Source organism: Callithrix jacchus, chromosome 8 (genome assembly GCF_049354715.1).
Source record: "Callithrix jacchus isolate 240 chromosome 8, calJac240_pri, whole genome shotgun sequence".
Lineage (NCBI taxonomy): Eukaryota > Metazoa > Chordata > Mammalia > Primates > Cebidae > Callithrix > Callithrix jacchus.
The window spans coordinates 32,877,533-32,903,477 of NC_133509.1; the positions used below are offsets into that span (position 1 = coordinate 32,877,533).

General features: G+C 40.6%; 1 protein-coding gene across 2 annotated transcripts; it reads right to left on the bottom strand.

Annotated features, from left to right (window-relative positions):
* Positions 1-32: 32 nt before the first annotated feature.
* On the bottom strand, positions 33-17,087 carry GATM (glycine amidinotransferase). Of its 2 annotated transcripts, none has more exons than XM_002753420.7 (9): positions 16,929-17,087; positions 15,194-15,412; positions 8,557-8,752; positions 7,303-7,493; positions 5,920-6,057; positions 5,597-5,761; positions 4,014-4,077; positions 3,131-3,247; positions 33-1,133 (listed from the first exon to the last, which is right to left on the bottom strand). In XM_002753420.7, the coding sequence occupies exons 1-9, from the start codon at positions 16,995-16,997 to the stop codon at positions 1,021-1,023; spliced, it is 1,272 nt and encodes a 423-aa protein (XP_002753466.1). In that variant the 5' UTR covers positions 16,998-17,087; the 3' UTR covers positions 33-1,020. The 2 variants fall into 2 exon arrangements, with proteins under 2 accessions (XP_002753466.1, XP_009003625.1); XM_009005377.5 differs by having other exon boundaries at positions 3,131-3,262.
* Between the last annotated feature and the right edge of the window lie 8,858 nt (positions 17,088-25,945).

Genomic DNA, 25,945 nt, shown 5'->3' on the forward strand with positions numbered 1-25,945 from the left:
ACTTATACCAAAATGACTAGACCAATGCCAAATTCAATCTGGAACACAAAAGTTTATTAGAATAAAAATACACATACAATATCAACACTAAAATTATTTTGCATTGCATATAGGTTTTACCTCCATTAGTTTTTTTTTTAATGCTTTTAAAGTCTATGCTCTAAATAATTTGCACATTTGTAAACAAATCTTAGATTACCAAAGATGCAGTGTCTATCAGATATTGAATAGCAAAACTTAAGGATGGGAACTGATAGCAAAGTCCAATTACACTAAACTTTCCTGTAAATTTTTGGAAAGAGAGGAAAAGATTAAAATAATTCACTTGAAATGAGGTAAGATGCATATGAAAAGGTTTTTAGTAGCATATATCACAATGTTGAGATGAGAATATTAAAAACATTCATGGAAAATTCACTTTGATGTTTTGCATAGTCTAGGTTATTTTTTAAAAAACAAAAAATTAAAAATTACCCAAATTCCTTATTAGAAAAAGAGACAATTATGTGGTTCTACTTCAGATCTATGTATGTTCTAAGTCTTTCTCTCCTTTAGAGAAAAAAGAGATTATCTGATTCTATTTAGGATCTGTGTACATTCTAAGCCTCTCATTTGGAAAAAAAAAAAAAACATTCTCAAGTCTATAGAAGAGAAAAAAATTAAGATTAGAACCAACATTTCAAGCTGCCTTTTGGAAAGAAAATTAAAAACAGAGGTAGATGGTTAATTATTAGTGCCCAAATTACTCAGGTGACTAATTTTTGTGTTGGTACACATTCACCAAATTTTATACTTGAAGCCAAACAGTAAATGACTTTAGGAGTAGACAGTAATACCTAGCAGAAGTTATTTTCTTTATGTCAAAGAAAAGTAATAAAAACAAACCAGGCTTACAACCCCTGTTAAGGAGATGATTGTTTAAAGCACTACAGTTCATGCGCTTTTTAAAGCAGGAGAATGAACCTTGCCCCAAGCTTCTTAGGTGTATCTGAGGCCAGCCACAAGCTCCATCGGACCTGTTCAGTCCAAGTAGGACTGTAGGGTGCCTCGGCGCCGGACATCGCAGGTCCAGCAGTGGAAGCCTCCTCCCAGGGAATTGGCGTTACGAATATTAACCTTAATGGTACTGATACCTGCATTGAAAGAGAGATGAGGTCAGTGAGAAGGACTAACATGAAGCTTCTCCTAGAGAAACTGGGCCTACAGAGTTGGAGGAATCCTGTGGTTCTAATCTTTATGGATACCCAATCCAGATTAGTCTTTTCTCCTCCAATTTTATTTTTACCAAATATATTTCATCTGCTAATATAAAATCTTCTCCAAAAGTCAACAGAGACTCTGCAGTTTTCTTCTATTAACTATACACAAGTCAATAGACTGAGTAGATATACCTACCAAATGTTCAAAATGGTCAAGTACTAAAATCTCAAGGCCTTTTAGAATTATACATTAACTACTTTGTCAGACTGTTTCTAATTTTACCATGTTAATTTAGTAGGCAAAACATAATTTAGCTGACCTGAAACACTGACTTTACATATTCACATATAAGGAGAGTTTATCTGATACAGATTAATTTCAGCAGGCCACCTTAAGGAAACAATGGAAGAGAGCTGGTATTTTAATATCTGGGTTTGTATAGTTATACAGGTACAAAAGCAAATCCAACAGTCAGTTTAATCTGGTACCATCTGTAATGACAAGGCTGTGATGTGACTGGCCTATTTAACCAACAGTATTTCAGAAGTATCTGTTGTGTTAGACATAGTAGGGTTTTAAAAAGAAAATCTATTCTTCTTCCTCAAGGAACTAATTGTTTTAAGAGGGGGATAAGATACAAAGTCACTAAAGGATCCATTGGTATAGCAAAGGAGAAGAAGACGGCATGAGTCATTCAGAAGGACTTTCCTGGATGGGCCTGGTGGCTCAGGCCTGTAATCCCAGCACTTTGGGAGGCAGAAGTGAGGTCAGGAGTTCAAGACCAGCCTGGCCAACATGGGGAAACCCCATCTCTACTAAAAATACAAAAATGGGCCAGGCATGGTGGTGTGTGCCTGTAATCCTAGCTACTCAGGAAGCTGAGACAGGAGAATGGCTTGAACCCAGCAAGCGTAGGTTGCAGTGAGTCGAGGTGGCCCCACCGCACTCCAGCCTGGGCGACAGAGCTGTCTCAAAAAAAAAAAAAAATACATACACACACACACACACACACCCCTTTATAATAGCTCATATGAAAATCCCTTCCTTCAACATTTTTCTCAATAGTACTGGAATCATTGGTCCAAATTTTGAATATCAGGATAAGTAAACTTCTACTTTAAAACCCAGTCCTCCTCTTCAGTTCAAAACTGAATGACTTATAACACCCTTTATTGCACTTCACTACTTTGTTAACTATGCTTATCACACATAAAAGTCACTTCTGTATCTGTACCCCATGAGTCCTTTAAAGTATGTGATGACAAGTTGGTTTTAAAGGACCCACATGCTTTCTTATTTGAAGAAGGGCTGACTACGCTATCTGCTCATCTTCAAAGGGGTGGTTTTCCACACATGGGCACCAGGAGATTGGCTAAGTCATATAAGATTGATAAACTTATTGCTAAAGGAGTGTCTCAGGAGCTCCGATGCATCTCCAACTTTTTGGGGCTACTCATGTTGAAAACAAAAATACTTGGCTGGGCGCTGTGGCTCACGCCTGTAATCCCAGCACTTTGGGAGGCCGAGGTGGGTGGATCACGAGGTCAAGAGATCGAGACCATCCTGGTCAACATGGTGAAACCCCGTCTCTACTAAAAATACAAAAAATTAGCTGGGCACGGTGGCACGTGCCTGTAATCCCAGCTACTCAGGAGGCTGAGGCAGGAGAATTACCTGAGCCCAGGAGGCAGAGGTTGCGGTGAGCGGAGATGGCGCCATTGCCCTCCAGCCTGGGTAACAAGAGCGAAACTCCATCTCAATTAAAAAAAAAAAGAAAACAAAAATACTGACCTTCTGTTAAACAATAACTTGGTGCCTCTAAAAGGAATCAAATTAGATAAACAATATATCAAACCTATCATGTCATTTCTTTAGTGATTCTCATTTAATATTTTCATGTATGACAACATGTTTCATTTGTTGTACATACCCAGCTTTTCAAACATCTTTTGAATTGGAACTTCATTGGCATCCACCATAACACGTTTTTCATCTAGCATTAAGACATTCATGGAAAGCCATTTGGATGACATCCAGAGTGGATGATCTAAAAACAGCACAACTGTTAAACCATGTCTGCTGTCATTTCTGTTTAAAGCAAGGATTTACAAGTGAAGAATATTAAAGTGACAGCTCAATTCTTTCAGTAGTTCACTTTCCACGTGAACACTTCTTTTAATCTTAAAACAATTTATCTACAAACGGTATGAATCTATCCATACTCATTGTACATTTGAATTTTACCCTGTTTTCTTTTAAAAGTCCTATCTTGGTTAGGCATGGTGTAATCCTAGCACTATGGGAGGCTGAGGTAGGACAATCCCTTGAGCCCAGGAGTTTGAGACTATTGCCCAGATATGGTGTCTCAGTGGGCAACATAGCAAGACGCCAGCTCTACAAATAAAAAAACAACTTGCTGGGCATAGTGGCCTGCACTTGTAGTCCCAGCTACTTAGGAAGTTGAAGGGGAAAGATCACTTGAGCCCAGGAGTCTAAGGCTACAGTGAGGTGTAACTGCACAACTGCACTCAAGCCTGGGCAACAGAGCAAGACACTGTCTCAAAAAAAAAAGTCATATCTTGCTTTATGTGATGTTGTTCTATTCTGTCTTCTCCTCACTTCATTATCTATGGAAGAAAAACTTGCAAACACAAGTCCCAGCCTTGTTCTGATGCTCATAATCCAAAGCACCACTTCACACTTTACTGAGGAAACACTTTCTCTAAGCTGCTAACATTTGCTCTCTATAGGCAAAAGATCCTTGGTCACTAAAGTAATCATTTTAGTTTAACAGTGTATGAAAGTAAACATACCATCTGGGATGACTGGTATTGGAGGAGTAATGATAGTCCATCCTGCTTTCTTGAAAAGATCAATCTGTAAGACCAAAAAAAAAAAAAAAAAACCCAAAATCCTTAAATCCACATATACTATTATTATTCTTAGTCTCTAATAGCCCTTATCATTAATAATTATTTTTGAGAAGCTGTCTTCTCAGCTTCCAAAATAAATAAATTAAAATTTCTAAACATTTGATGATTTTGTCTGAATACTAATTAAAAATGTACATAAAATCCCCAAATTAAAGTTGAAAAGTAACAGAAATGTTAAAGCTTTTAAAGATAGTCTTATGCTTTTCTCAGGTTTCAGAGACTTAAAATACCAAAGATACTTTCCTTAAGAAATTCTCATTTTAAAAATTGAAAAAATTTCCTGTTTAGTTACAAGAAAACAAAAATGTGAGTATGTCAAACCCACAGTCCTTCTATTTCCTTGCCCATCACTTTGAATCTAAGATCATGGTATAAAGACAGATGTTAACTATACATTCTCAAAGAACTGTATTGTTCTTAGTGACCTTTACAACTCAGCCATCCCTGTGTTCACACACCCACTTACTGTATGAATAAATAATAAAATGAAATGAATAAGAAAGGGTGGCCATTAGATCTAAAAATAAAAAACAGAAATGAACAGTATAATAGTGGTTTTTCAAAGTTGTACTACAGCCTTGCAAATAACAGAAAATCACTCACCACCTAACTGGAATTAGGGAGCTGTGGACAGAAAGTAGGAGGCTGCAGGTGAAGGAGACAGACCAGCTGCTGTGCAGTGGCTCTGCTTCTCCCTACAGAGCAGGGTTGGCCAATGGGAGCCTAACCCACTGTAGAGGGAAGACAACCATTGCCCAGTGGCATTGCCCTGGCCATGTGGGGATCATCTTGTCTACAGTTCACTGCTGTGGAACCATTACTGCAAGTTATGGGATAATACCACCCTGTTTGATAAAAATACATATGTACAAACTGGAAGCTTTCACAGTAGCAAGCAGCCAAGGTCTGATGATCCCATACTAATTATTGTGTCAACTATGTATATTTCTGCATATTGGACATCTTGTAATAAACAAACCATAGGGAATCCAATGTTTGATCATAATAATGTTGAGTATTGCTGAATCTGTCATTGAGAACCATTAGGAATCATGGAAGTGCTTAAAATAAAAGTGTCAATTATTGGCCAGGGGCAGTGGCTCACATCTGTAATCCCAGCACTTTGGGAGGCCGAGGCGGGCAGATCACCTGAGGTCAGGAGTCTGAGACCAGCTTGGCCAACATGGTGAAACCCCGTCTCTACTAAAAATACAAAAAAAAAAAAAAATTAGCTGGACACGGTGGTGCACGCCTGTAGTCCCAGCTACTGGGGACCTGAGGCTGGGGAAATCAGTTGAACCTGGGAGACAGAGGGTGCAGTGAGCAGAGATCACGCCACTGCACTCCAGCCTGGGTGAAAGAGCGAGACTGTCTTAAAAAACAAACAAACAAACAAAAAACAGTGGCAATTATTTTAGTTACTAGATTCTGTTGCTTTTCCAGAGTCCCAGGAAATCTCTTACCTGGTGACATGGTCGGTCAGGGTTGGAAAGCACAAGACCAGGTCCAATGATGTTGAAGGTGGCATCAATATGCATGGGATTGGGGTCTTTAAAGGAGATGATATGCACTCTGTAGTCTGGAGCAAGATGCCTACGCATCCATTCAATGCCTAGGTAGTTTGTAACCTGAAAACAAAAGAAAGAGATACAATCTATAAATACTTGGTTCTATGTCTAGAAAACTAAAAATATTCAAAGTGAAAAAATTTTGGATGAAATATTTTAATTTAGAAATAAAGAATACAATAATATAGTGTGAAATTTCAGAGGCAGCCTGCATTAACCTGGCTTCTCTGTGCAAAAATATCTCTTCCAGCTCGAATGAAGTCAGCAGCATCAAAGCATGGCTCAAACTCAGTTGTCACAAATTTTCCCTGAGCAGCCAATTTGTGTCTGTCTTCTACAGAGTGGATGGGATAAGCCTAATTGGAACAAGAATAAACACGCTCAATGCATTGGATCTTCGGAAAATTATTTATAAGGCATACAGTACTAAAAAAATTAGTTTAACATTCTTTCCCAAAATACTAGTACTCAGTTCTAGACTAAAACATGCCTGGGAAAAAAACAGGTCCATGATAAATAAACCAAAACAACAATAAAACAAGAAACTAGGCTTTGCGTAATTTCCTGTTACAGTAGTCCTCCTTTATACATGATTTCATTTTCCATGCTTTCAGTTACCCACAGTCAAGTGTCACCCCAAAATATTAAGATATTTTGAGAGAAACAGAGAGACCACACTCACCTAACTTTTATAAAATACATTTACATAATTGTTCCATTTTATTATTAATTATTGTTGTTAGTCTCTTACTGTGCTTAATTTGTAAATCAAACTTTATCATAGGTATGTATGTATAGGAAAAAACAAAATATATGGAGTTGAGTAACAGCATCAACTGAGGGGCTGGAATGTATCCCCTAAGGATGAGAGGGGACTATGTACTCAGGAAAAAAAGTGGTGAGGCAGTATCTGATTCTGAAAATATTCCATGACCCATATGGAAAGTCAACTGGATGAAGTCATTCTGTTCTTTTAGAAAAGGAATTTGGTCCTGAGCCTAACTCATACCATAAATTGAGATGCCATGTTTCCCCTGCCAAATTTGATTGGGAGTAGCAAAATTAATTTATTATTTATTTCTGTCTTTAAGCCCCTAGAAGCAATTTTGATTTTTAAATTTTTTTCTATAAAAGATCAAATGGTAACTTATTTAATAAGGAACATATATTTCATTTTACTGTGAATTTGGCCTGTGGACCAGGTTCTTTTTTCTAGAAGAAGAAAGTGAACTTCAGTCTAGTGGCTCTTCTGGTGAATAGTGGTACACTTGCAGGCGAGTTTTTCCCCCTCTAATGGAATAATACTACAGTATCCTTAGGGTTGTTGTGAAAAAAAAAAAAAACAGGATTGAGGATGTAAATAAAGGGTTTAACCCAGGACCCAGAACAAAGAAAGCACCAAAAAATGTTAGCTATTATTATTATTATTATCATAGGATCATTTACTCTTATCATATTCATCATAAATCAATCACTTTCAAAAAATAAGATGGTGTTTTCTGTTTCCAAAATGTATAATATAGACAAGGTATCAGATTATCTTATTCTTTGTGGATCATTTAGAAAAACTAGTAATAAGCTAGCTATAATTAGGGACTCACCTGGTCATAAAGCTCATCAGCCATTGTGGGCTTAGGAGCTGTTGTCCACTTGGCACCACGGTGGAAGTAGTCTTTGATAATTGACCGGTATGCTCGGTACTCAAAGAAGCGTGCACGCCATGCCATGGGAGCCTCAATAATCTCATTGCCTACAACTATCAGGATGTCTCGAGGCATTGCACTGTATAAACCTGTCAGACCAAAAAATTCCATGACAACTTCAGTAGTGTTAATTTCCAAAACAAAAAAGGTCTATATAGGGACAGGCACAGTGGCACATGCCTGTAATCCCAGCACTTTGGGAGGCCAAGGCAGACAGATGACTTGATCCTGACTGGGCTGGTTAGGAGTTCGAGACCAGCCCGGCCAACATGGTGAAAGCCCATCTCTACTAAAAGGATACAAAAAAAATTAGCTGGCCATGGTGGACGTGCCTATAATCCTAGCTACTCAGGAGACTGAGGCAGGAGAATCTCTTGAACCAGTAGGCAAAGGCTGCAGTGAGGAGAGATCATGCCCCTGCACTCCAGCTTGGGTCACAGAGAGAGACTCTGTCTCGAAAAAAAAAGTCTATATAATATGACCTCTTTTTTTGTTAAAAAATTACTAAAAATACATGTGTATATGTATATATGAAAATGGCAAAAAATTTGAATCATACACACTAGATTGCTAACATGAATTCTGTGTGGTGGTGGGGAAGCCAAAAAAAGGAAAAAAGTGAAGGAATAAAGTCCTTGTATAAAGAGATCTTGAACCATCAAGCTTTCACCATTTGTAAGCTCCTGTCTTGCTATACAGAAACAGAGCTCTTAAAGGTCTATCAGTATCACAAGATAAAATTTGAGCCAAGGATCAATCTAAAGCTAGAAATTAGAACAGTGACCTAAGGCACAAGAACAGTCATACAGCAATGTCAGCTAAAAATAAAATGCAAATGTTTCTATTCCCCTTTAAATTTCTGTTCTTGCATAAAATTAAATGAATCCACTGTTCTTATGTAAGGAAATGACTATAAAGTTTAGGAAAAATTGTTCTTTCAAGGAGATTCCACTAGATGAAATAGAATTTAGACTGTGTACATCTTAATCATATCAACATGGACCAAACCATTCCGAAATAAATCTTTAAAGTTTTCAAGAACTAGCAAACCAAAGGACATCTCCAAGAAATTTTTTGGAGTTTTCCCCTTACACATTAAGAAAGACATTGAAAACTCAGACGCTGGCAGTTTAGTTATGTGACATCACTTACCCGTAGACTCAAAATCAGGAGTTTTATACTTCAGTGACCAGTCAATGGGGTCAGGCCTCCTCACTGTCACTCCTTCCATTTTTAAAATATTGCACATTTCTTCAATTTCAGCTACAGCCTTTTTCAAATGATCTTTGGGAAAATAATGCCCTCCATGCTTCTGGTAAAATGACCAGTACTTTTCATATGTGTTGGCCTGGAAGTAGAAACAAATAAATGCAATACTTACAGGAGAAAAATACAGCTCAGGATAGGTTCATAGGCAGTGAACAGCTCTTTGTATAAGGTATGGGAATTGAGACTAAAACCATGTCGTGTTCAGTGTTGATCCCTAGCACTGAGCACATGAGCTCTCTCTGGGGAGATACTCAGTATCTGTTAAATGAAGAACTCTGAAATATCTTGATATTTTGAGGCCTTTTGGCTCCTTCTGCCTGAGATCTCATGCCCAACCACTAACAGCACGTTTACCTTCAGACAGGCTTGGAATCCTCTTGGTCAGTTTTTTTTACCATGTTTTGCAGACAAAACAGGACATAGCACTTCCGTTAGAGAGCCTTAATGAAATGAAACAAGAGAACACACAAACTAGCATAAGAGAATAAAAGCACTTATACTAAGCCAAAGCCATGGCTACCTATGCATCTTGGAATTGTCTGGAAAACAGCACCTCAGGTATTTTGTGAGGGGGGACAAAAAGATAGTTTGTCCTGTTAATATCAGGAACATACTTTCAAATATGCTTTATTTCTCTTAAAGCCCCATTATTGGCCAGGGATGGTGGCTCAGCCTGTAATCCCAGTACTTTGGGAGGCTGAGGTGGGCAGACTGCTCGAGGTCAGGAGTTCAAGACCAGCCTGGCCAACGCGGCAAAACCCCATCTCTACCAAAAATTCAAAAATTAGCTGGGCATGGTGGCACATGCCTGTAGTTGTAGCTACTTCAGAGGGTGAGGCAGGAGAACTGCTTGAACCCAGGAGGCAGAGGTTGCAGTAAGCCAAGACCACGCCACTGCACTCCAGCCTGGGCAACAGAGTGAGACTGCATCTCAAAAAAACAAACGAAAACCAGTATTGATTTTCCCATTCAACAGAATTAGCACTTGACAAAATTGTGTGATAATGCAAGTCTGCCTTTAGTACTTCCCTGTCAATATGCCTCATGCCAACCACACCTCTCTTCTTTCTAATCCATTTGGCTTTCACATCTCTTCAGGTCTTTTTGTCATAGAAGAAAGTGATCTGATATGCAAAGTCACAAATTTTTAGTAACTGAAAAAAAAATTTAGAAAGTTTCTAGGGCTATACGTATTTTAAAAGACAACCAAACAGAAAACAGGTGAATGCTTTAAAAAGGATCAATTTGCTAAAAATTATTCTTGAATTAGGGTAGATGCAACAGCTGTAAAATAATGGTTTTCTTTTCTTCTTTTTTTTTTTTTCTTTTTTTTAGATGAGTCTCACTCTGCTGCCCAGGATGGAGTGCAGTAGTGTGATCTTAGCTCACTGCAACCACTGCCTCCCAAGTTCAAGCGATTTTCCTGTCTCACTCTCCTGAGTAGCTAGGATTACAGGCCCCTGCCACCATGCCTGGCTAACTTTTTATATTTTTAGTAGAGATGGGATTTCACCATGTTGGCCAGGCTGGTCTCGAACTCCTGACCTCATGATCCACCTGCCTCAGCCTCCCAAAGCGCTGGGATTACAAGTGTGAGCCACCGCACCTGGCCAAAATATTGGTTTTCAAAAATGTAAAACTCTAGAAAGATTATCCATTCAGATTGTTTTGCATAGTCTAAGTTTGCAATCTGCATAAATACATTGAGAAATGTACATGATGTATCTTCCCATTTTTCAAGCTAGTTGAAGCAGAACTCCAATCAGAGAATCCAAACTCTATGAAAAAACCTTAAATCTTCATCAAAAGATTAGCAAAGCAACATACATTGATACAAGTTAAAAATGTTTTAAATTTAAATTTTTGTTTAAAAATGTTTAAAGCAGGTATTTAAAAAATGTTTCTTTTTATAATTGATGAACTGACAACTATTAGTCCTGATCATGTCAGATATAAGGGGCTCTACCATAAATCAGATAACTTCAGAAAGCAGTAAGTACCAGAAAGGTGTAAAACTTGGTTATGGGCTCAAGTGTGTCAGAGTGTGTCTACTTTAGCTGGATATTCTTATTTGGTCTCCCAGCTATCCCATCAAAGAAGCAGGGCAATTTCTCATGTGCTTATTTCACATATAAGGAAAGAGGCTCTGGGAGGTCACATGCTTGCTAACTATCTGGACAAGCAGGACTAGAACTCAAGTGCTCTGACTCTTACTCGAATAGTGTCCCTAATACACCATGGGACTTGGCCATGTTATGCTGGTTTGAACACTTCTAACTAGATATGTAAAAACTTTTAAGAATGGAATTGCTTAACAGGTTCAAATTGTCCCACTGGCTTTTCTTCATCAAGACTAACCAAATATCTAGATGTTTTGCTCTTTAATGTCAAAGACAGTATCTTTTCTAGATTTTGTGTCTCTACTTCCATATTTATCTCAGTCTGATAAATATGAAATATATGAAAGTAGACTTGTCTCTTGTTAGTTCAATATCCAGGTTCACATCAGGTACACTGGAACCCAGCTTGGTGAATAAGGAATAAGCCAAGAAACACGTCTTTAGAAAAACTGAATGATGCCAGTGAAACTCTTAAATAGAAGTTGGTAAACAAGGGTCCAAGGGCCAAACTTGGCCTACTGATTGTTTTTGTAAATAAAGTTTCATGGGAACACAGCACATTCATTTGTTTACATACTGTCTATATGGCTACTTTTGCACTACAATGACACAGTTGAGAGTTGACTGGTTGCAACAAAGACCCATAGTCCGCAAAGCCTAAATTACTTATCTGATAGACAAAGTTTGCTGACCCCTGGGGTCTGACTTGTTAATTATTATTATTTTTTAATTCTTTTTTTTAAATACTTTAAGTTCTGGGGTCCATGTGCATAATGTGCAGGTTTGTTACATAGGTATACATGTGCTGTGGTGGTTTTGCTGCATCCATCACCCCATCATCTACATTAGGTAATTCTCCTAATGCTATCCCTCCCCTAGCCCCTCACCCACTGCTATCCCTTCCCTATCCCCCATATACATATTTTTTGAGATGGAGTCTCACTCTGTTGTCAGTCTGGAGTGCAGTGGCATGATTTCACTGCAAGTTCCACCTCCTGGGTTCAAGCAATTCTGCCTCAGCCTCCCGAGTAGCTGGGACTACAGGCACAAGCCACCACGCCCAGCTAATTTTTGTATTTTTAGTAGAGACAGGGTTTCACCATGTTGGCCAGGATGGTCTTGATCTTTTGACCTCGTGATCTGCCCACCTGGGCCTCCTGAACTGCTGGTATTACAGGCGTCAGCCACCGCACCCGGCCTTAATTAGTTCTTTTACTTTAAAGATCTGTAGGCAAACAGCAAACTGAATTTCTGGCCTATGAAAAATGTTATCAGCATTAAACATTTTTAAAGACCAAGCTACCCTTTCAAAAAACAAAATAAAAGCACTCCACTGTTTTCTACTCCTACGAATTTCTGCAACAGCAACCAGAGAGAGGATAATAATGACTCTTTATATTCCTCTCAGACACATGCTGGTACTACTTATCCATTCACCACTTACTCTTTCTCATGCCAGGCACATCTCCTACAATCCACTAGGGACAAGAAGCCTTTGAAAATTTAACACTGGGTTATAGGAGATGCAGAGTTACACTGTCTTGCCAGACTCATTCCAAAGTATCCTCCCTCTGTGACTATTTGTGCAGAGTGAAGCTTGCCTTGGTAAATTAAACTTTCCTAGGAGGCAAAAGTTATTTGAACAAATGTGAATTTTTCTTGTAGAGTTTATAATCTGACAAAGGTTGGACAAAGTCCAAATGATCAGGGCACAATACATTTTACAAGAAATATCTAGAAATGGGTTTACACTTCCTTTATAACCCTGCTAAATGAGCTAGCAATCATTTACCAAGTTGTCTGCAAGACAACGAACACTATATTAGATGCTCAGCATATGATGTTTTTAATAATCTGTTGCAAATATATGCCTGCATTCGTTGAACCTCTATAGTCTTTCAAAGCCTAAAATCCTTTACAGAGGTTTGCCAAGTGAATTTTTAAATACTGTCTTTGGAAGGCTAAAAAATAACAATAGAAATGTATTTAATGTATGTATAAGCTTATATTACACTAATCTTGATTAATCTTGTATTTTATAAAAGGTCCTTTATCAAGGGCTTTATTTTTAAAAAGACAAAAGCAGGCCAGGCGCGGTTGCTCACGCCTGTAATCCCAGCACTTTGGGAGGCTGAGGTGGGCAGATCACCTGAGGTCAGGAGTTTGAGACCAGCCTGGCCAACATGGAGAAACCCCATCTCTATAAAAAAAAAAAAAAAAAGACAAAAGCAAAACAAAAAATGTATTTGATAGCAAATATTTACTATATTTTGCAGAATAAAGTCACAGAGCTTTAAAAAATGCTTCCTAACAATTATGTTCCACATACCTTTCCTGAAAATTTCTCTAGCACTTATATCTTCCAACATCTTCTGCTCTGATTGCCTGGAGACAGTTTGCTATATTGTTTTTTCTTTTATTGTCCCCGGAACTGATGAATGTATGTGTCACTCTCTACTACTTGCCTGCTAGGAGCCATGCATGTCTTAGATTTACTTTTTTCTCCCTCAAAACCAGGCTTAGCACATGGCATGAAACAGAATTAACTATTATTTCCTGAGAGTAAAAGAGAGACAGAGAGTAAACAAACAAACAAACAAAAGAACAAGACAAATAAATGAAATCAACACGGCTAATGTTACTGATATCTACAACTATTACAATCCCAAAGTACCTTTGGAATGTAATTGGCAAACTAGATCCATACAACCATGGATCCATACAACTATGATAAGTTGTAGTTTTAACCTTTAAAATACTTAACATGTAACCTTTTACCTTTAGATTAATCCTTAATCCTGTTAGGTAGATAGTAAACCTCTTAATATCTTCATTTTACTCTGGCCCAGAAATTTGTGGAATTTTGTACAAGGTCGAATAGCTGATTAACCAAGACTAGCTATCAAGCTTTTATCAAACACCTAATTAATACCAGACCCCTGACTTCAGCATGGTACTCTTTCCACAAGCCCATGAAATGACAAAGTCTAAAGTCATAAAACAAGTGACAACTCAAATTATGTCTGAGAATTCTGATTCCATAAAATCACATGATATGAAAGTCTATCATTTTAAAGACAAATAGAATAAAAAATTATTGCCTGAATTTAAACTTTAATTTTGTCCACTTATAATGGTTAGGGGATGGGACTTTTCAAGGAAAGATTTTAAAAGACTATGCCTTTTAAAAACATGTGGATGTTATATAAATTAATCTTCTCATCAAATTCTAAATATCAGAACCAAAGGGAGTCACTGAAGCTAGGTGGTGGTAGGTTTAAACTACAGACTAAAGGGCACGGGAAGATGGGTGGAAGAGACTTAGGTAGGGGCAAAGACGCAGGGCTTGTGAGGAAACAGTGAGTAGTCTAGTTTAGCTGCCTTATATGGTTGTCTTATAAAGTCTGCTGAAAACCAGGATGGAATATTAGGGGAGAGAGGGACTTGACCAGAAATGAACACCTGCTAATCTGCTGTACTAACACATCTCTAAAATAAGTCAATAACTGGAATGGGGAATCCTGGAAATGCAGACAAGAGTCAGATTGTGAAGGATCTTGAATACTACGAGGACTTTATCCTAAGCAAAGCGGGGAGGGGGCGGTGGGCAGCAAAGTAGAAGAGGAAAAGAAGAAGGATTAGTAACATAATCACATTTGAGTTTTTAAAAATCACTTAGATTGCAGCTGGAAGGTGGTTTGGTGAGAACAGTGAGTATCAGTGACCAGTTAGGAGTTAACTGCAATAGTCCAGGCAGCAGATGAGCTCCCAACCCTTAGGGAAAGGCAAGGCAGAGGGATGAGGCAAGATCCCTTTTGACAAAAGCCTTGTTAAACCTTGGAGAATGGATGTGGAAGATGTGACATAAGGAGAAATTAAAGCTGATTCTTTTGTGCTTTAGGTTGTTAAACAGGGATGCCAATAATTAAAAGGAAGGAATGAAGAGGGTGGCTGGCAACTGAACTCCAGATGTGCCAAGTTTGAAGTCCTGTGGCAACATCCCATGAGGAGTTTAACACGGTGATCTGGATGGAGTTCAATACAGAGATCTGGACCAGAGTAGAGGTGGGAGGGGTAGCTGTGAGAACAGCTAAGAGAAGGGGGTTGAAAGTGAAATTCTGTTCAACCTCGGCATTACAGGCCGTGAAGGAAGAGGATCTGAGGACAGTAAAAGAACTATTATTCCCAGAAAAGCTCTCAGAATCCAAGGGAAGAGCTACAGGAAGGAAGCAATTATGGTTGGTGTAAATGGTATCAAATACCACAGAGGTGTCAGGTGCGAGAATTAACCACTGGACTGAGAGGTCTGCGGATTAAGCAGAAGGGAAAGCAGTCAGAGGGTAGCAGCAGCAGGTGAGGAGGGAACAAACTTCCAGACATGTGAATAAGCCTTGTCTTACCTTCACCTCCACGGTGAATGGTGGAACACAGGCGTTTTCTGCTCTGCCCACTATCACTTCCTCTAAGGGGTCCCATTCGTTGTAAGAAGAAACAGGGCAGTCCTTGGGCAGAGGCTCAGTAGCCTTGTCGTCAGCTGCACAGGAGTTCCGGGAGGAAGCCGTAGCTGCCTGGGTGCTCTGGAAAGTTCGCTGCACCCATCCTGTGAAGGTTCGTCCAAGCTTCCAAGAACAAAGAAAAGATTATTGTATTGTGTTGCTCTATACAGTACTTGAGGGGAGGAGGAAGTGGAGATGGGGTAAAAACCCAGCATAACATTGCCACTTAAACCCCTTTAGGACAGCGTAAACCAAGATGTTCATAGTGAGTAGGTGGCTAGTGGGATTACAGGTAATTTTTTAACCCTCTTGTTTATCTACAAATTGTCTTCTTATCTATTAGTTGTTGTAACTCTTTAAAACTCCTAAGAATACTGTGTCCCCAGCTACCATACAATCCTGTCTTTAACGCAGAATGCATTCCTGCACTCAAGCCTTAAGCAACTCTTTTGCAGATGATGGGTCAGTCCTCCTCTCAAAAAACCATAAACAACTGCTCTGTAACTTCCTGCCAGTCCCAGCTGGGGACAGAACCTCCTTTCCCTTCAGTATCAAAGGTTACCAATATTAGGCTTTTTATTTTATTTTATTTATAAATGAAAAGGTGGGAGATAAAAGGACCTTATCTTTCTAAATAACTAGGTTCAAGTCAAAATTTCTTCATCTTTGACATACACTTTACATTCTTTGGCGCTTCAGTTCTGAGAGTGAGCCACTGACATCTGCTCTTTTACAGATGGTCCACAGTACCCTGGCCAAGATCAGGAATAACCCAGGCACAAATTCAAACAACTAAAAAGGAAATCTAAAAACCTCAAAAGCTTTTTTTAAAAAGCACGACCTATAAAATCTAGAGCAGGGAGGATCCCTCGACCCCTGAGCAAACCTCAACCCCCAAATCTCTGTCCCGCTCTGTTAAAAGCCTTAGGAAGCGGGCAGGAGGGTAACTCGGGTGGAGGCAGAAGCAAGACATAGAGTGACAGCTGTTCAGGAACCAGTTGCTGAGGGAAAGCTAGAATGTCAGAACGATTCCAGTCCTAGGAGCTGGGTAGGGTCTGCACCTTAGGCAGCCGAGGGCGGGGTGCGTAGCAACTCTGCTTACAGGCTGCACTCGCCCCAACTCCTCTGCAGACGCGGGACCTCATGTTACACTTGGAGTGAATCTGGTCGCTCGCTCCCCGTCCCCGCTTCCCACTTTGCTTCCCTCTTCTCCCCATCCATCCACCCCACACGCATTTTTTCAGAAATCTCCCCAGCTTGACCCTTTTACTAAGAGGAGTCCCGGTCGCTCCCAGCGGGAAGCTTGGTGAAGCGCAAAGAGGTCCGGTAGAGGAGGGCGGCGCCCCCTGCGCCGTGGGCCAGCAGGCCGCAGACGCGCAAACAGCAAGTGGACCCCAAGGGGTGGGCCCTCAACGCAAGCTTCCACTGCCCGGGTGACACCGCCCAGCTCCTGGAGCCTGCAAAGGCTTTCGAAGCTGAGCTTCCCAGGGAGACCAGAAGGGACACTTTCGTGCAATTCTGGCTGGGGAAAGCGAGGGAAGGCGGCGGCTCCGGGAAGCCAGCGAGTGGTCCACGCCGACCGCAGGGCCGAGCGAGGGCGAGTCACGCGGCGGCCAGATGAGGCCCGTGGCGCACGCACCCGAGACCCGATGTAGTGCACCGCCTCCGCGCCGCGGCTCCCGCCGCGCAGACACCGCACCCGCAGCATCGCCCCGGCCCGGCTGGTCCACGCGCGGAATGTTCCTGGCCCTCGGCCGTGTCCTTCCGAACCTCCCCTAGTGCGCGCTCGGAGCGGGGTGGGCGGGCGCGCGGGGTCCGTGGCCTTTTGTAGCCGCGCTCCGCCCCGGCCGCCCCCCGCGGCCCTATTGGCTGCCGGGAACAGGTGGTGGGGCCGACGGAGAGCCCCGAATTAGGAACTGTTGGGAAGCTCCGCGGACGCTGGCTCGAGCCGCCGACGCTTGCCCTTTTTTAGCTAGCGGGGCCACTGACGGCTTCGGTTGCACGCCCGGACCCGGACCCGGACCCGGATCCCTACCCGGGCGCAGCAGGAGGCCCGCTAGAGTCTTGCGCAACTGGGCCGGACGCGACTTCGGACGAAGTGACAATGGTCTATGCATATATTTAAGTGAACATTTGAGAATTTAAATACACAAGGGGTGAGTACAATCTTACGCTTAAATTCACATATGCGCACTGACCCAGTCCCCTCATTTTTCGGTAAACGAAACCGCCTAAAGATTAGGTGGTTTCTTAGTGCAACATCGGGTTTGAGACTGCAGAAAACTGTGTCTGGAAGTCGGGCCATTTGCTCCCTGGGGAGGCAGTGCTTTCCTTCCACGACCCCGTATGGTGTTATTTGGAACACCTGGCATTTCACATGGTCTTTGGCCATGTGTCCCTGGCTCGAGAAACTCTGTCATGAAAATCGATAAGTGTGGGTCAAAAAAAGGAAGGACGACAGTTTCTTTCCTTCCATTTCATGTTTTAAAATTTTTGTTTCAATTGATTACGATTCTTTTTTAGAAAAGTATTTCCCTCACAGTGCAGTGTTAATTGCTGCGGATCTGTGCAAAACTAGACAACTCAGGTTAACATTTACATTTCTAGCAGGTGAGGGGGCAAGATATTTGAGTATTTCATTTTTGTACTTATAAAAGTGTAACTATTCATTTTTGATGAGCTGTCTTTTTAATTTTGGTATCTCAAGCTTGTTTTCCAGAGTTCATGGATGGAAAGCACCAGACAAGAAGATGGCATGATGGAAAGAGCCTCGGAGAGGGAATTAGGATAACTCAGTTCCAGTCCTGGCTGTGTTATAGACTGCTGTGTGTCTTCTTGAGTTGCAGTCTTCTTATCTGCAAAGTGAGAACAATAGAATTTACAGTCCCTTGCACATGGGGGGGATGCAGTCTTCTTATCTGCAAAGTGAAAGCAATAGAATTTACAGTCCCTTGCACATGAGAACTTGATGTGTGGCATTAGAGCTGTATGAGGCTGGGTGTGGTGGCTCATACCTGTAATCCCAGCAATTTGGGAGGCTGAGACGGGCAGATCACCTGAGGTCAGGAGTTTGAGATCATTCTGGCCAACATGTTGAAACCCTGTCTCTACTAAAAATACAAAATTAGCCAGGTATGGTGATGGGTGCCTGTAATCCCAGCTACTGGAGAGCCTGAGGCAGGAGAATTGTTTGAACCCGAGAGGCAGAGGTTGCAGTGAGCCGATCGATCCACTACACTCCAGTCTCGGCAACAGAGTGAGACTCCGTCTCCAAAAAAAAAAAAAAAGCTATGTGACTATGAGGTAATGTGTTAACACTCGAGCAATAAGGAGGCCCCCCTAAATGCCTATGGTGAAAGGAGTAAGTCTAAGTTCATAACTTAACCCTGCCACTAATTTGCTGCATGACCTGGAACCAAATCCCTTTATCTTTCTAATTAAGGCTTCACACTTCTAGTGAGGTTTTGGGAAATCTCTAACATTTCTCAGAATTTAAAAAGTGCTTTCTCCCAACAATAAAATGCAGCCACCTCTAAGGTCTGATTCTCCTAGTATACTATGGGGCTGAGATGTGCTTCTCCTCAAAAGAATTGAAGAGTACTGTAAGTACATGTAACAAGGCCTTGATGTCACTATACCATTTCTGTTTGAGATTGGAGGACATCTTCATGCCACCCATCAAATGCACTATTTTAATTTTGCAGATGTAATAATTGGGAGTGCCTGGTAATAATGAAGTTATGATGTTGTTACATTTTATCTAATGAAAAACTTTTTTCTTTTTGAGATGGAGTCTCACTTTGTCACCCAGGCTGGAGTGCAGTGCCATGATCTCGGCTCACTGCAACCTCTGCCTCCTGGGTTCAAGCCATTCTCTTGCCTCAGCCTCCTGAGTAGCTGGGACTACAGGTGCCTGCCACCGCACCCGGCTAACTTTTGTATTTTTAGTAGAGACGGGCTTTCACTGTGTTAGCCAGGATGGTCTCAAAACTCCTGACCTCATGATCTGCCTCCCAAAGTCTGGGATTACAGGCATGAGCCAACACTCCCGACCTGCAATGAAAAACTCATAGCCAAAGAGCACACCCTTATCTCCTGGGATCCAGCAGGAAATGTGTGGATAGCGCCACCCAAAGCAGTCCTACTGTGCAAATCAAAGCACTCACTCCTCCTTTTTGCCATGCCTCTGATGTATTTTCATTCTTTGTCCTTTTATCCCCTTTTATATCACAACTTTTTTTTCATTTACTAAAATCATATTTTGTTCTCTTTTAAGTCCTGTTTCTGAAAAAATTCTGTAACAATTTCTAGAATGACCTTATCAATTTAAAGTACAAGCTTTCCATACTAGATTGTCAAATACTAGGCCAAGCCTGCAAAGTATCTATATAGTGATGGTTGGCAGCTCCGTGGTTTTTAGTTGCTGCCTTATTCAGAAGAAATGGAATAGACTGTGAAGTCTTGTCTTGCCTTCCCCTATTGGCAGTAGATATCATCAATAACTTTGAAACAATAATTTTAGGATCTTGGTGGAATCATACTTAGTGGTTATGTATATTCAAGTCTAATAGTAGTACACTTTTGTAGCTTAACTTAAAGGCATAACTTAGGATAGTGTGTGTGTAAAGGGGGCTAAAAGAACTAGGAATAGAAAACACATCAGAAGCATGGCAAAAATTCAGCTTTTCAATTCTCCCTCATCACTTTTGCTTTGGGGATATGCCCAACTCTCCCTAGTTCCAACTAACTAACTACGGGGTTTCTGAAATGTGTCTTGAGATTAAAATAAAACAAAAAATGAGTAAAGGCTTGAATTAACAAAATAACAAAGCGCCCGTTGTAAGAATTCACTATTTCTCTATCATGGTTAACTTCAGAATCTGTACATAAGGTGTAAACAAGTACAGAGGAAGGTATTCCTAGAACTTAAGAGATACAGATACTCTGTGAAATTGGTAAACACACACACATACACACAGGCACACTGGATGAGATTAGCTATCTACAGAAGTCACCATTTCTAAGAGACATATGTTACCTATAGTTTAGGGTAAGAATATCTCTCAAAGTAAGTTAGAAACAATAATGTATTATTCAAGTTCAAACAAGGTGACTAAAGTATATTCTCATGACTGGAATGTAAACAAAGAAAGCTGCAATTTTTTAGAAAATATTATTTAGGCTGTATCAATAAAATATATTTGGAAGGATACACAGATACTGATAACCTAAGTTGTCCCTTGCGGGGGACCTGGGTGGCTGGGAGACAGGAGTGAGAGAGATTTTCCACTGTAAACCTTATTGTACCTTTGAACATGTGAGTGAATTACCTAATAAACAAAAAACATATTTAAAAGACTGCATTTACAGAAGTATGATTATCAACATGGAGTTTTAAAAAAGGAAGCCTGAATGGCCAGTCAGAGTCTATTCATCCAGCCGTACCTAAGGATGGAATCAGAATATTCTGGCCACTGGATAGGTTAAACCTGTTGAGGACAAGAAAAATTCTATGGGTTTTTATGAAATATCCCTCAAAATTATTCACCTCCTCTAATTTCTGAGGTCACCAGGCTCATCCATGGGAACTGTGGCATAGGGGAATTACCCTGTAGGCTGAGCACAAGTGATCTGATAGCTGTAAAGATGAAGATTTCATCGTAAAGTATTAAATCAGTATTCTGCCAGGCGTGGTGGTTCATGCCTGTAATCTCAGCACTCTGGAGGCCGAGGTGGGTGGATCACCTGAAGCCTGTCAAACATGGTGAAACGCTGTCTCTACTAAAAATACAAAAATTAGCCAGGCATGTTGGTACACACCTGTAATCCCAGCTACTTGAGAGGCTGAAGCAGGAGAATTGCTTGAATCCAGGAGGTGGAGGTTGCAGTGAGGTGAGATCATACCACTGCACTCCAGCCTGGGCAACGGGAGAGAAACTCTATCTTAATAATAATAGCCCGGGCACGGTGGTTCACGCCTGTAATCCCAGCACTTTGGGAGGCTGAGGCGGGTGGATCACTTGAGGTTGGGAGTTTGAAACCAGCCTGGCCAACATGGCAAAACCCCGTCTCTACTTAAAATACAAAATTAGCTGGGCATGGTGGTGCATGCCTGTAATCCCAGCTACTCGGGAGGCTGAGGCAGGAGAATTGCTTGAACCTGGGAGGTGGCGGTTGTAGTGAGACAAGATTGTGCCACTGTACTCCAGCCTGGGCAACAAGAGCAAAAACTCCATCTCAAATAATAATAATAATAATAATAATAATATTCTATCTTATCCCTCAGAGTCTGGCGAGTTCTAGCTCAGTTCTTGCTTCCTAAGTATGTTTTCCTTCTTAATGTTCTCTTTTTCCTGACTACCTTGTCAGTTGTGGGTAAACTGATGGAATTTACTTTCTAAATCTGAAATGCTGTGGAACTGACCTGATCCCACAATAGCCTGTGTTCCACTAGCCCACAGTACCTATCACATTGCCCTGGAATTGCCTTCTTATATGTCTGTCTCTCACTGGGCTGTTGGCTTTTTAAAGACAGAGAGCCTGGTTTATCCACCAGTATGTCCGTAGCGTGGTGCCAGAGTCCTTAATCAGTTGTTCAATGTCACTCTGACAGCCCAGGCTAGAATAACCAGAGCTCCCTCTTTAATACCTTGCAGTCTTTGATGTCAAATGAGTTACAAAATCTTGTGAAGGCAGCCTCTGCACTGTCCCTTACAAATCATTTTAGGAGTTTTACTAGTTATGAAAAGCTGTGTAATAAAAGCTGTATTACTGCCCAGCGTCTCCCAACGAGGTAGATTCTTTTATCAGAAGATAACTGCAAAACACTAATCCCAGCTAAATTAAACCCCAGCTTTCTCCAAGTATTTAAAATAATCTCAGTTTAGGTTAGCACTGAAACTGATACAGCTTTAAGAAAACTAAGGAAGAAACATCGGAAGTCTGCTCCAAGGGATCTTATTTCTTTTACTTTAGCCTTCAAATACCCTTGTGGAATTTAAAAACAGTAAACACCATTCTCCTTAACGTTCTGACTAAACGTTAACTAAAAGGCAAAGGCCAAAAAGGCCAACCCATTTGATAATGTCTTGATAGCAGAGTATATGGCAGGCAATTTTTGTTCATGAAAAAAACAACTGCATTTGTTCCTGTCTTACTTTGATCTTTTTTTTAAAACAGCTTTATTGAGACAAAATTCACGTAGCATAAAGTTCACCCTTTTATAGAGTACAATTCCGTGGTTTTTAGTATATTCACAGAGTTGTGCATCTATCATGGCTATCGAATTCCAGAACATTTTGTCATCCCCCAAAGAAGCCCTGTACCCATTATCAGACACTGCCTTTATCCCCTCTCCCCTTCCCAGACCCTGGCAACCACTAACCTACTTTCTTTCTATTAAACTGCCTATTCTGGGCTGTTATAGTTTGAATATTTGATGCTCTAAGCCTCATGTTGAAGTTTGATACCCAATGTTGGAGGTGGGGCCTAATTTAGGAGGTGTTTGGGTCATGAGGGTAGATCCCTCATGAAAGGCTTGGTGCTCTCCTTGAGGTAATGAGTGAGATCTTGTTCTACTAGATCCAAGAGAGGTGGCTGTTAAAAAGAGCCTCCCATCTCTACACACAATTGAAAGCAGCCTGCAGCCCTTATGAGAGGCAGATGGTGGTGCCACACTTCTTGTACAGCCTGTAGAACTGTGAGCCAAATAAGCCTCTTTCCTTTACAAATATCTGGGTTCAGCTATTCCTTTATAACAGTATAATCAGACTAAGACACTGGCATAAAAGAGTGTGTGGCCTTTTGTGTCTGGCTTCTTTGTGACATGTTTTTAAGGTTCATCCATCTATATTATATCATGTATCAATACTTCATTCCTTTTTAAGGTCAAATAATATTCCATTGCACAGCTGTGCCACAATTTGTTTATCTATTCATCAGTTTATGAATGTTTGTATTGCTTCTACTGTGGCTATTATGAATAATGCTATTATGAACATTAATGTCAATATTTTATGTGGACATATGTTTTCATTTCTCTTAGATATATACCTAGAAGTGGAGGCTGTGTCATATGGTAATTCCATGTAAATTCTGAGAAACTTGCTTTTTTTGAGACAGAGTCTCGCTGTGTCACCAGGTGGAGTAGACTGGTGTGATCTTGGCTCACTGCAACCTCTGCCTCCCGTGTTCAACCTCTGCCTCAGCCTCCCAAGTAGCTGGGACTACAGGCATGTACCACCACGCCAAGCTAATTTTTGTATTTTTAGTAGAGATGGGGTTTCACCATGTTGGCCAGGTTGGTCTCAATCTCTTGACCTTGTGATCTTCCTGCCTTGGCCTGCCAAAGTGCTGGGATTACAGGTGTGAGCCATCGTGCCTGGCAGAAACTGTTTTTCAAAGTGGCTGCATCATTTTTACATTCCCACCAGCAGTGTATTAGGGTTCCAATTTCTCTACATCTCAGCGCATACTTGTTATCGTCTGTCTTTTTGGTTATAGCTATTCTAGTGGATGTGACATGGTACCTCACTGTGGCTTTGATTTGAATTTCCCTAATGAGTAATGATGTTGATCATCTTTTCATGTGGTTATTGGCTATTTGTACATCTTCTTTGGGTCACCTCAATCTTAGGAGAGGTAAAAATGCAAAGACCTTTACTTAAGGAAGTACTGATGCCTGTTTTTAGAAACTAATATTCTTCTTTCAAGTAAGACAAAACTAATATTTGTTTAAAATACAAAGGGAGAATACTTCTTTAAATACATTGCATAGGATATTGGGGTTAAGAAAATGCTCTTTTATCTCAAAAAACTGAGTAGTAACATCAGAGTTATTACATGATCAAGAGGAAATTTCTCTTTTAGAATAGATAAGTATGAAGTAAATACAGTTCAAAGAATTAAAGTAATGTAAAAGCCATTAACAGCCAATGTAAAAGCCAATATTCCTACCTGTTAGAGGAGCTCTTTGAGACTTGCTTAGAAGTTAGCTGACAATGTATTTAAGTCCAATCCACCTTCTGAAAAAGGTAGTTGTCATTGTAATATAAACCCATATAGAAAAACCCAGTTTACATAAAAGATAAAAGGATGTGTGTGTGTTGAGGGAAGGGGTCCTACCATATAGCCCTATTACTTAATAGTGCTCAATTAATATTTGTTGGCTTCAATTAATTTTAAAATCATTTCTACTCTATTGAATAATAATAACTACTATTTACTGAGCACTTACTATGTGCCAGATAATAGCTTTACATGTAATTTCATGTATTCACCTTTCAGTATTCTTATAATATTCTTGTTTTAAAGATGAAGAAATGGAGCCTACAGAGGTTACACAAATTACCCTAAGTAAAACAGTGGCCAAGTGGCTAATAGATCCAAAGTTCAAATCCAAGCCTCTAAGACTCAAAGACCTGAGCCCTTAACTTCTAGGACACTTGATTTTCGCACAGATTTTCAGGAGAATAGCTATTGCATAATGTAGGGCGCATTCATGCAGTCTGACTACTTCCAGTGTTCATACTTCTCCTGTAAGCTGCATATTGTGTTGCATGCTGCCATCTTGATCTTTTAAGATATCTCTGAGTGTTTTTTTCTGGGAGTTATTTATCAGATAACTGTCCTTCTTTGGATAATGCATACCCATAAAGCATTGGTAATGAGTATTTGACAAACTGAACTTATGTGGGTCAGCTAGAGCTGAATGCTAAAGATTTTAGACAGAAAGTCCAGAAGTAGTAAAAGGCCTCTAAGGAAGCTCAGGTATAGCTTAGATCTCTATTGAGAACTCTACAGAACAAGAGAAGGTATTTTAGCATAGGTGTAGCTGTTGCCCCCTGCACTGTAGTCAAAGAAGGGAGAACAGGAAGGAGAAAGTGCCTTAGAAGGGTCTGTCTCATTGGGATGGTTCTGGAAATACATTGTATGTTCATCCCGACTTAAGTGCAACCCTCACACTTTTAGCAGTAGCTAAAATAGCTCCACTTACCCCACTAAAAAAGTTGTGCCTTACATATCTCCTTAAATTGACACTTCCCCACCCCTCCTTCTTTTTGAGACAGAGTCTTGCTTTGTCACCCCAGTTGGAACACAGTGGTGCAATCATAGCTCACTGCAGCCTCGACTTCCTGGGCTCAAGCAATCCTACCACCTCAGCCTCCCACTAGGGACTACAGATGTGCATCACCAATGCCAGCTAATGTTTACCTTTTTTTGTAGAGGCGGGGTCTTACTATGTTGCCTAGGCTGTTCTCAAACTCCTGGGTTCACGTGATCTTCCAGCCTCAGCCTCCCGAAGTACTGGGATTACAGGTGTGAGCCGACCTTTCCCTTTCTTAACCCAACAGCCTCTAGCACTGGTGGTACTGGTCAGACACAGTGCAGATCTAGACAGTACCCCAAACTGAGGAAGGCATATTGGCTAATTCCAGAAATGATGCAGAAGTTAGTGAATCTCTATCATTACATTACATGATACCAGAGCCACAAAGGTGCCACTGTCCATAAGCAATCCCTGGTATTGCAGGAAATATTTTTTGGGCACCTTAGTGGTAACAAGGCAGCTGTCACTGGACCTTCTCCCTCATCTCATTTTTGTAGCCCAAATTCCTCTTCCAGTACTTTTTCAGACATCTTCTCCAAGCTGATTCT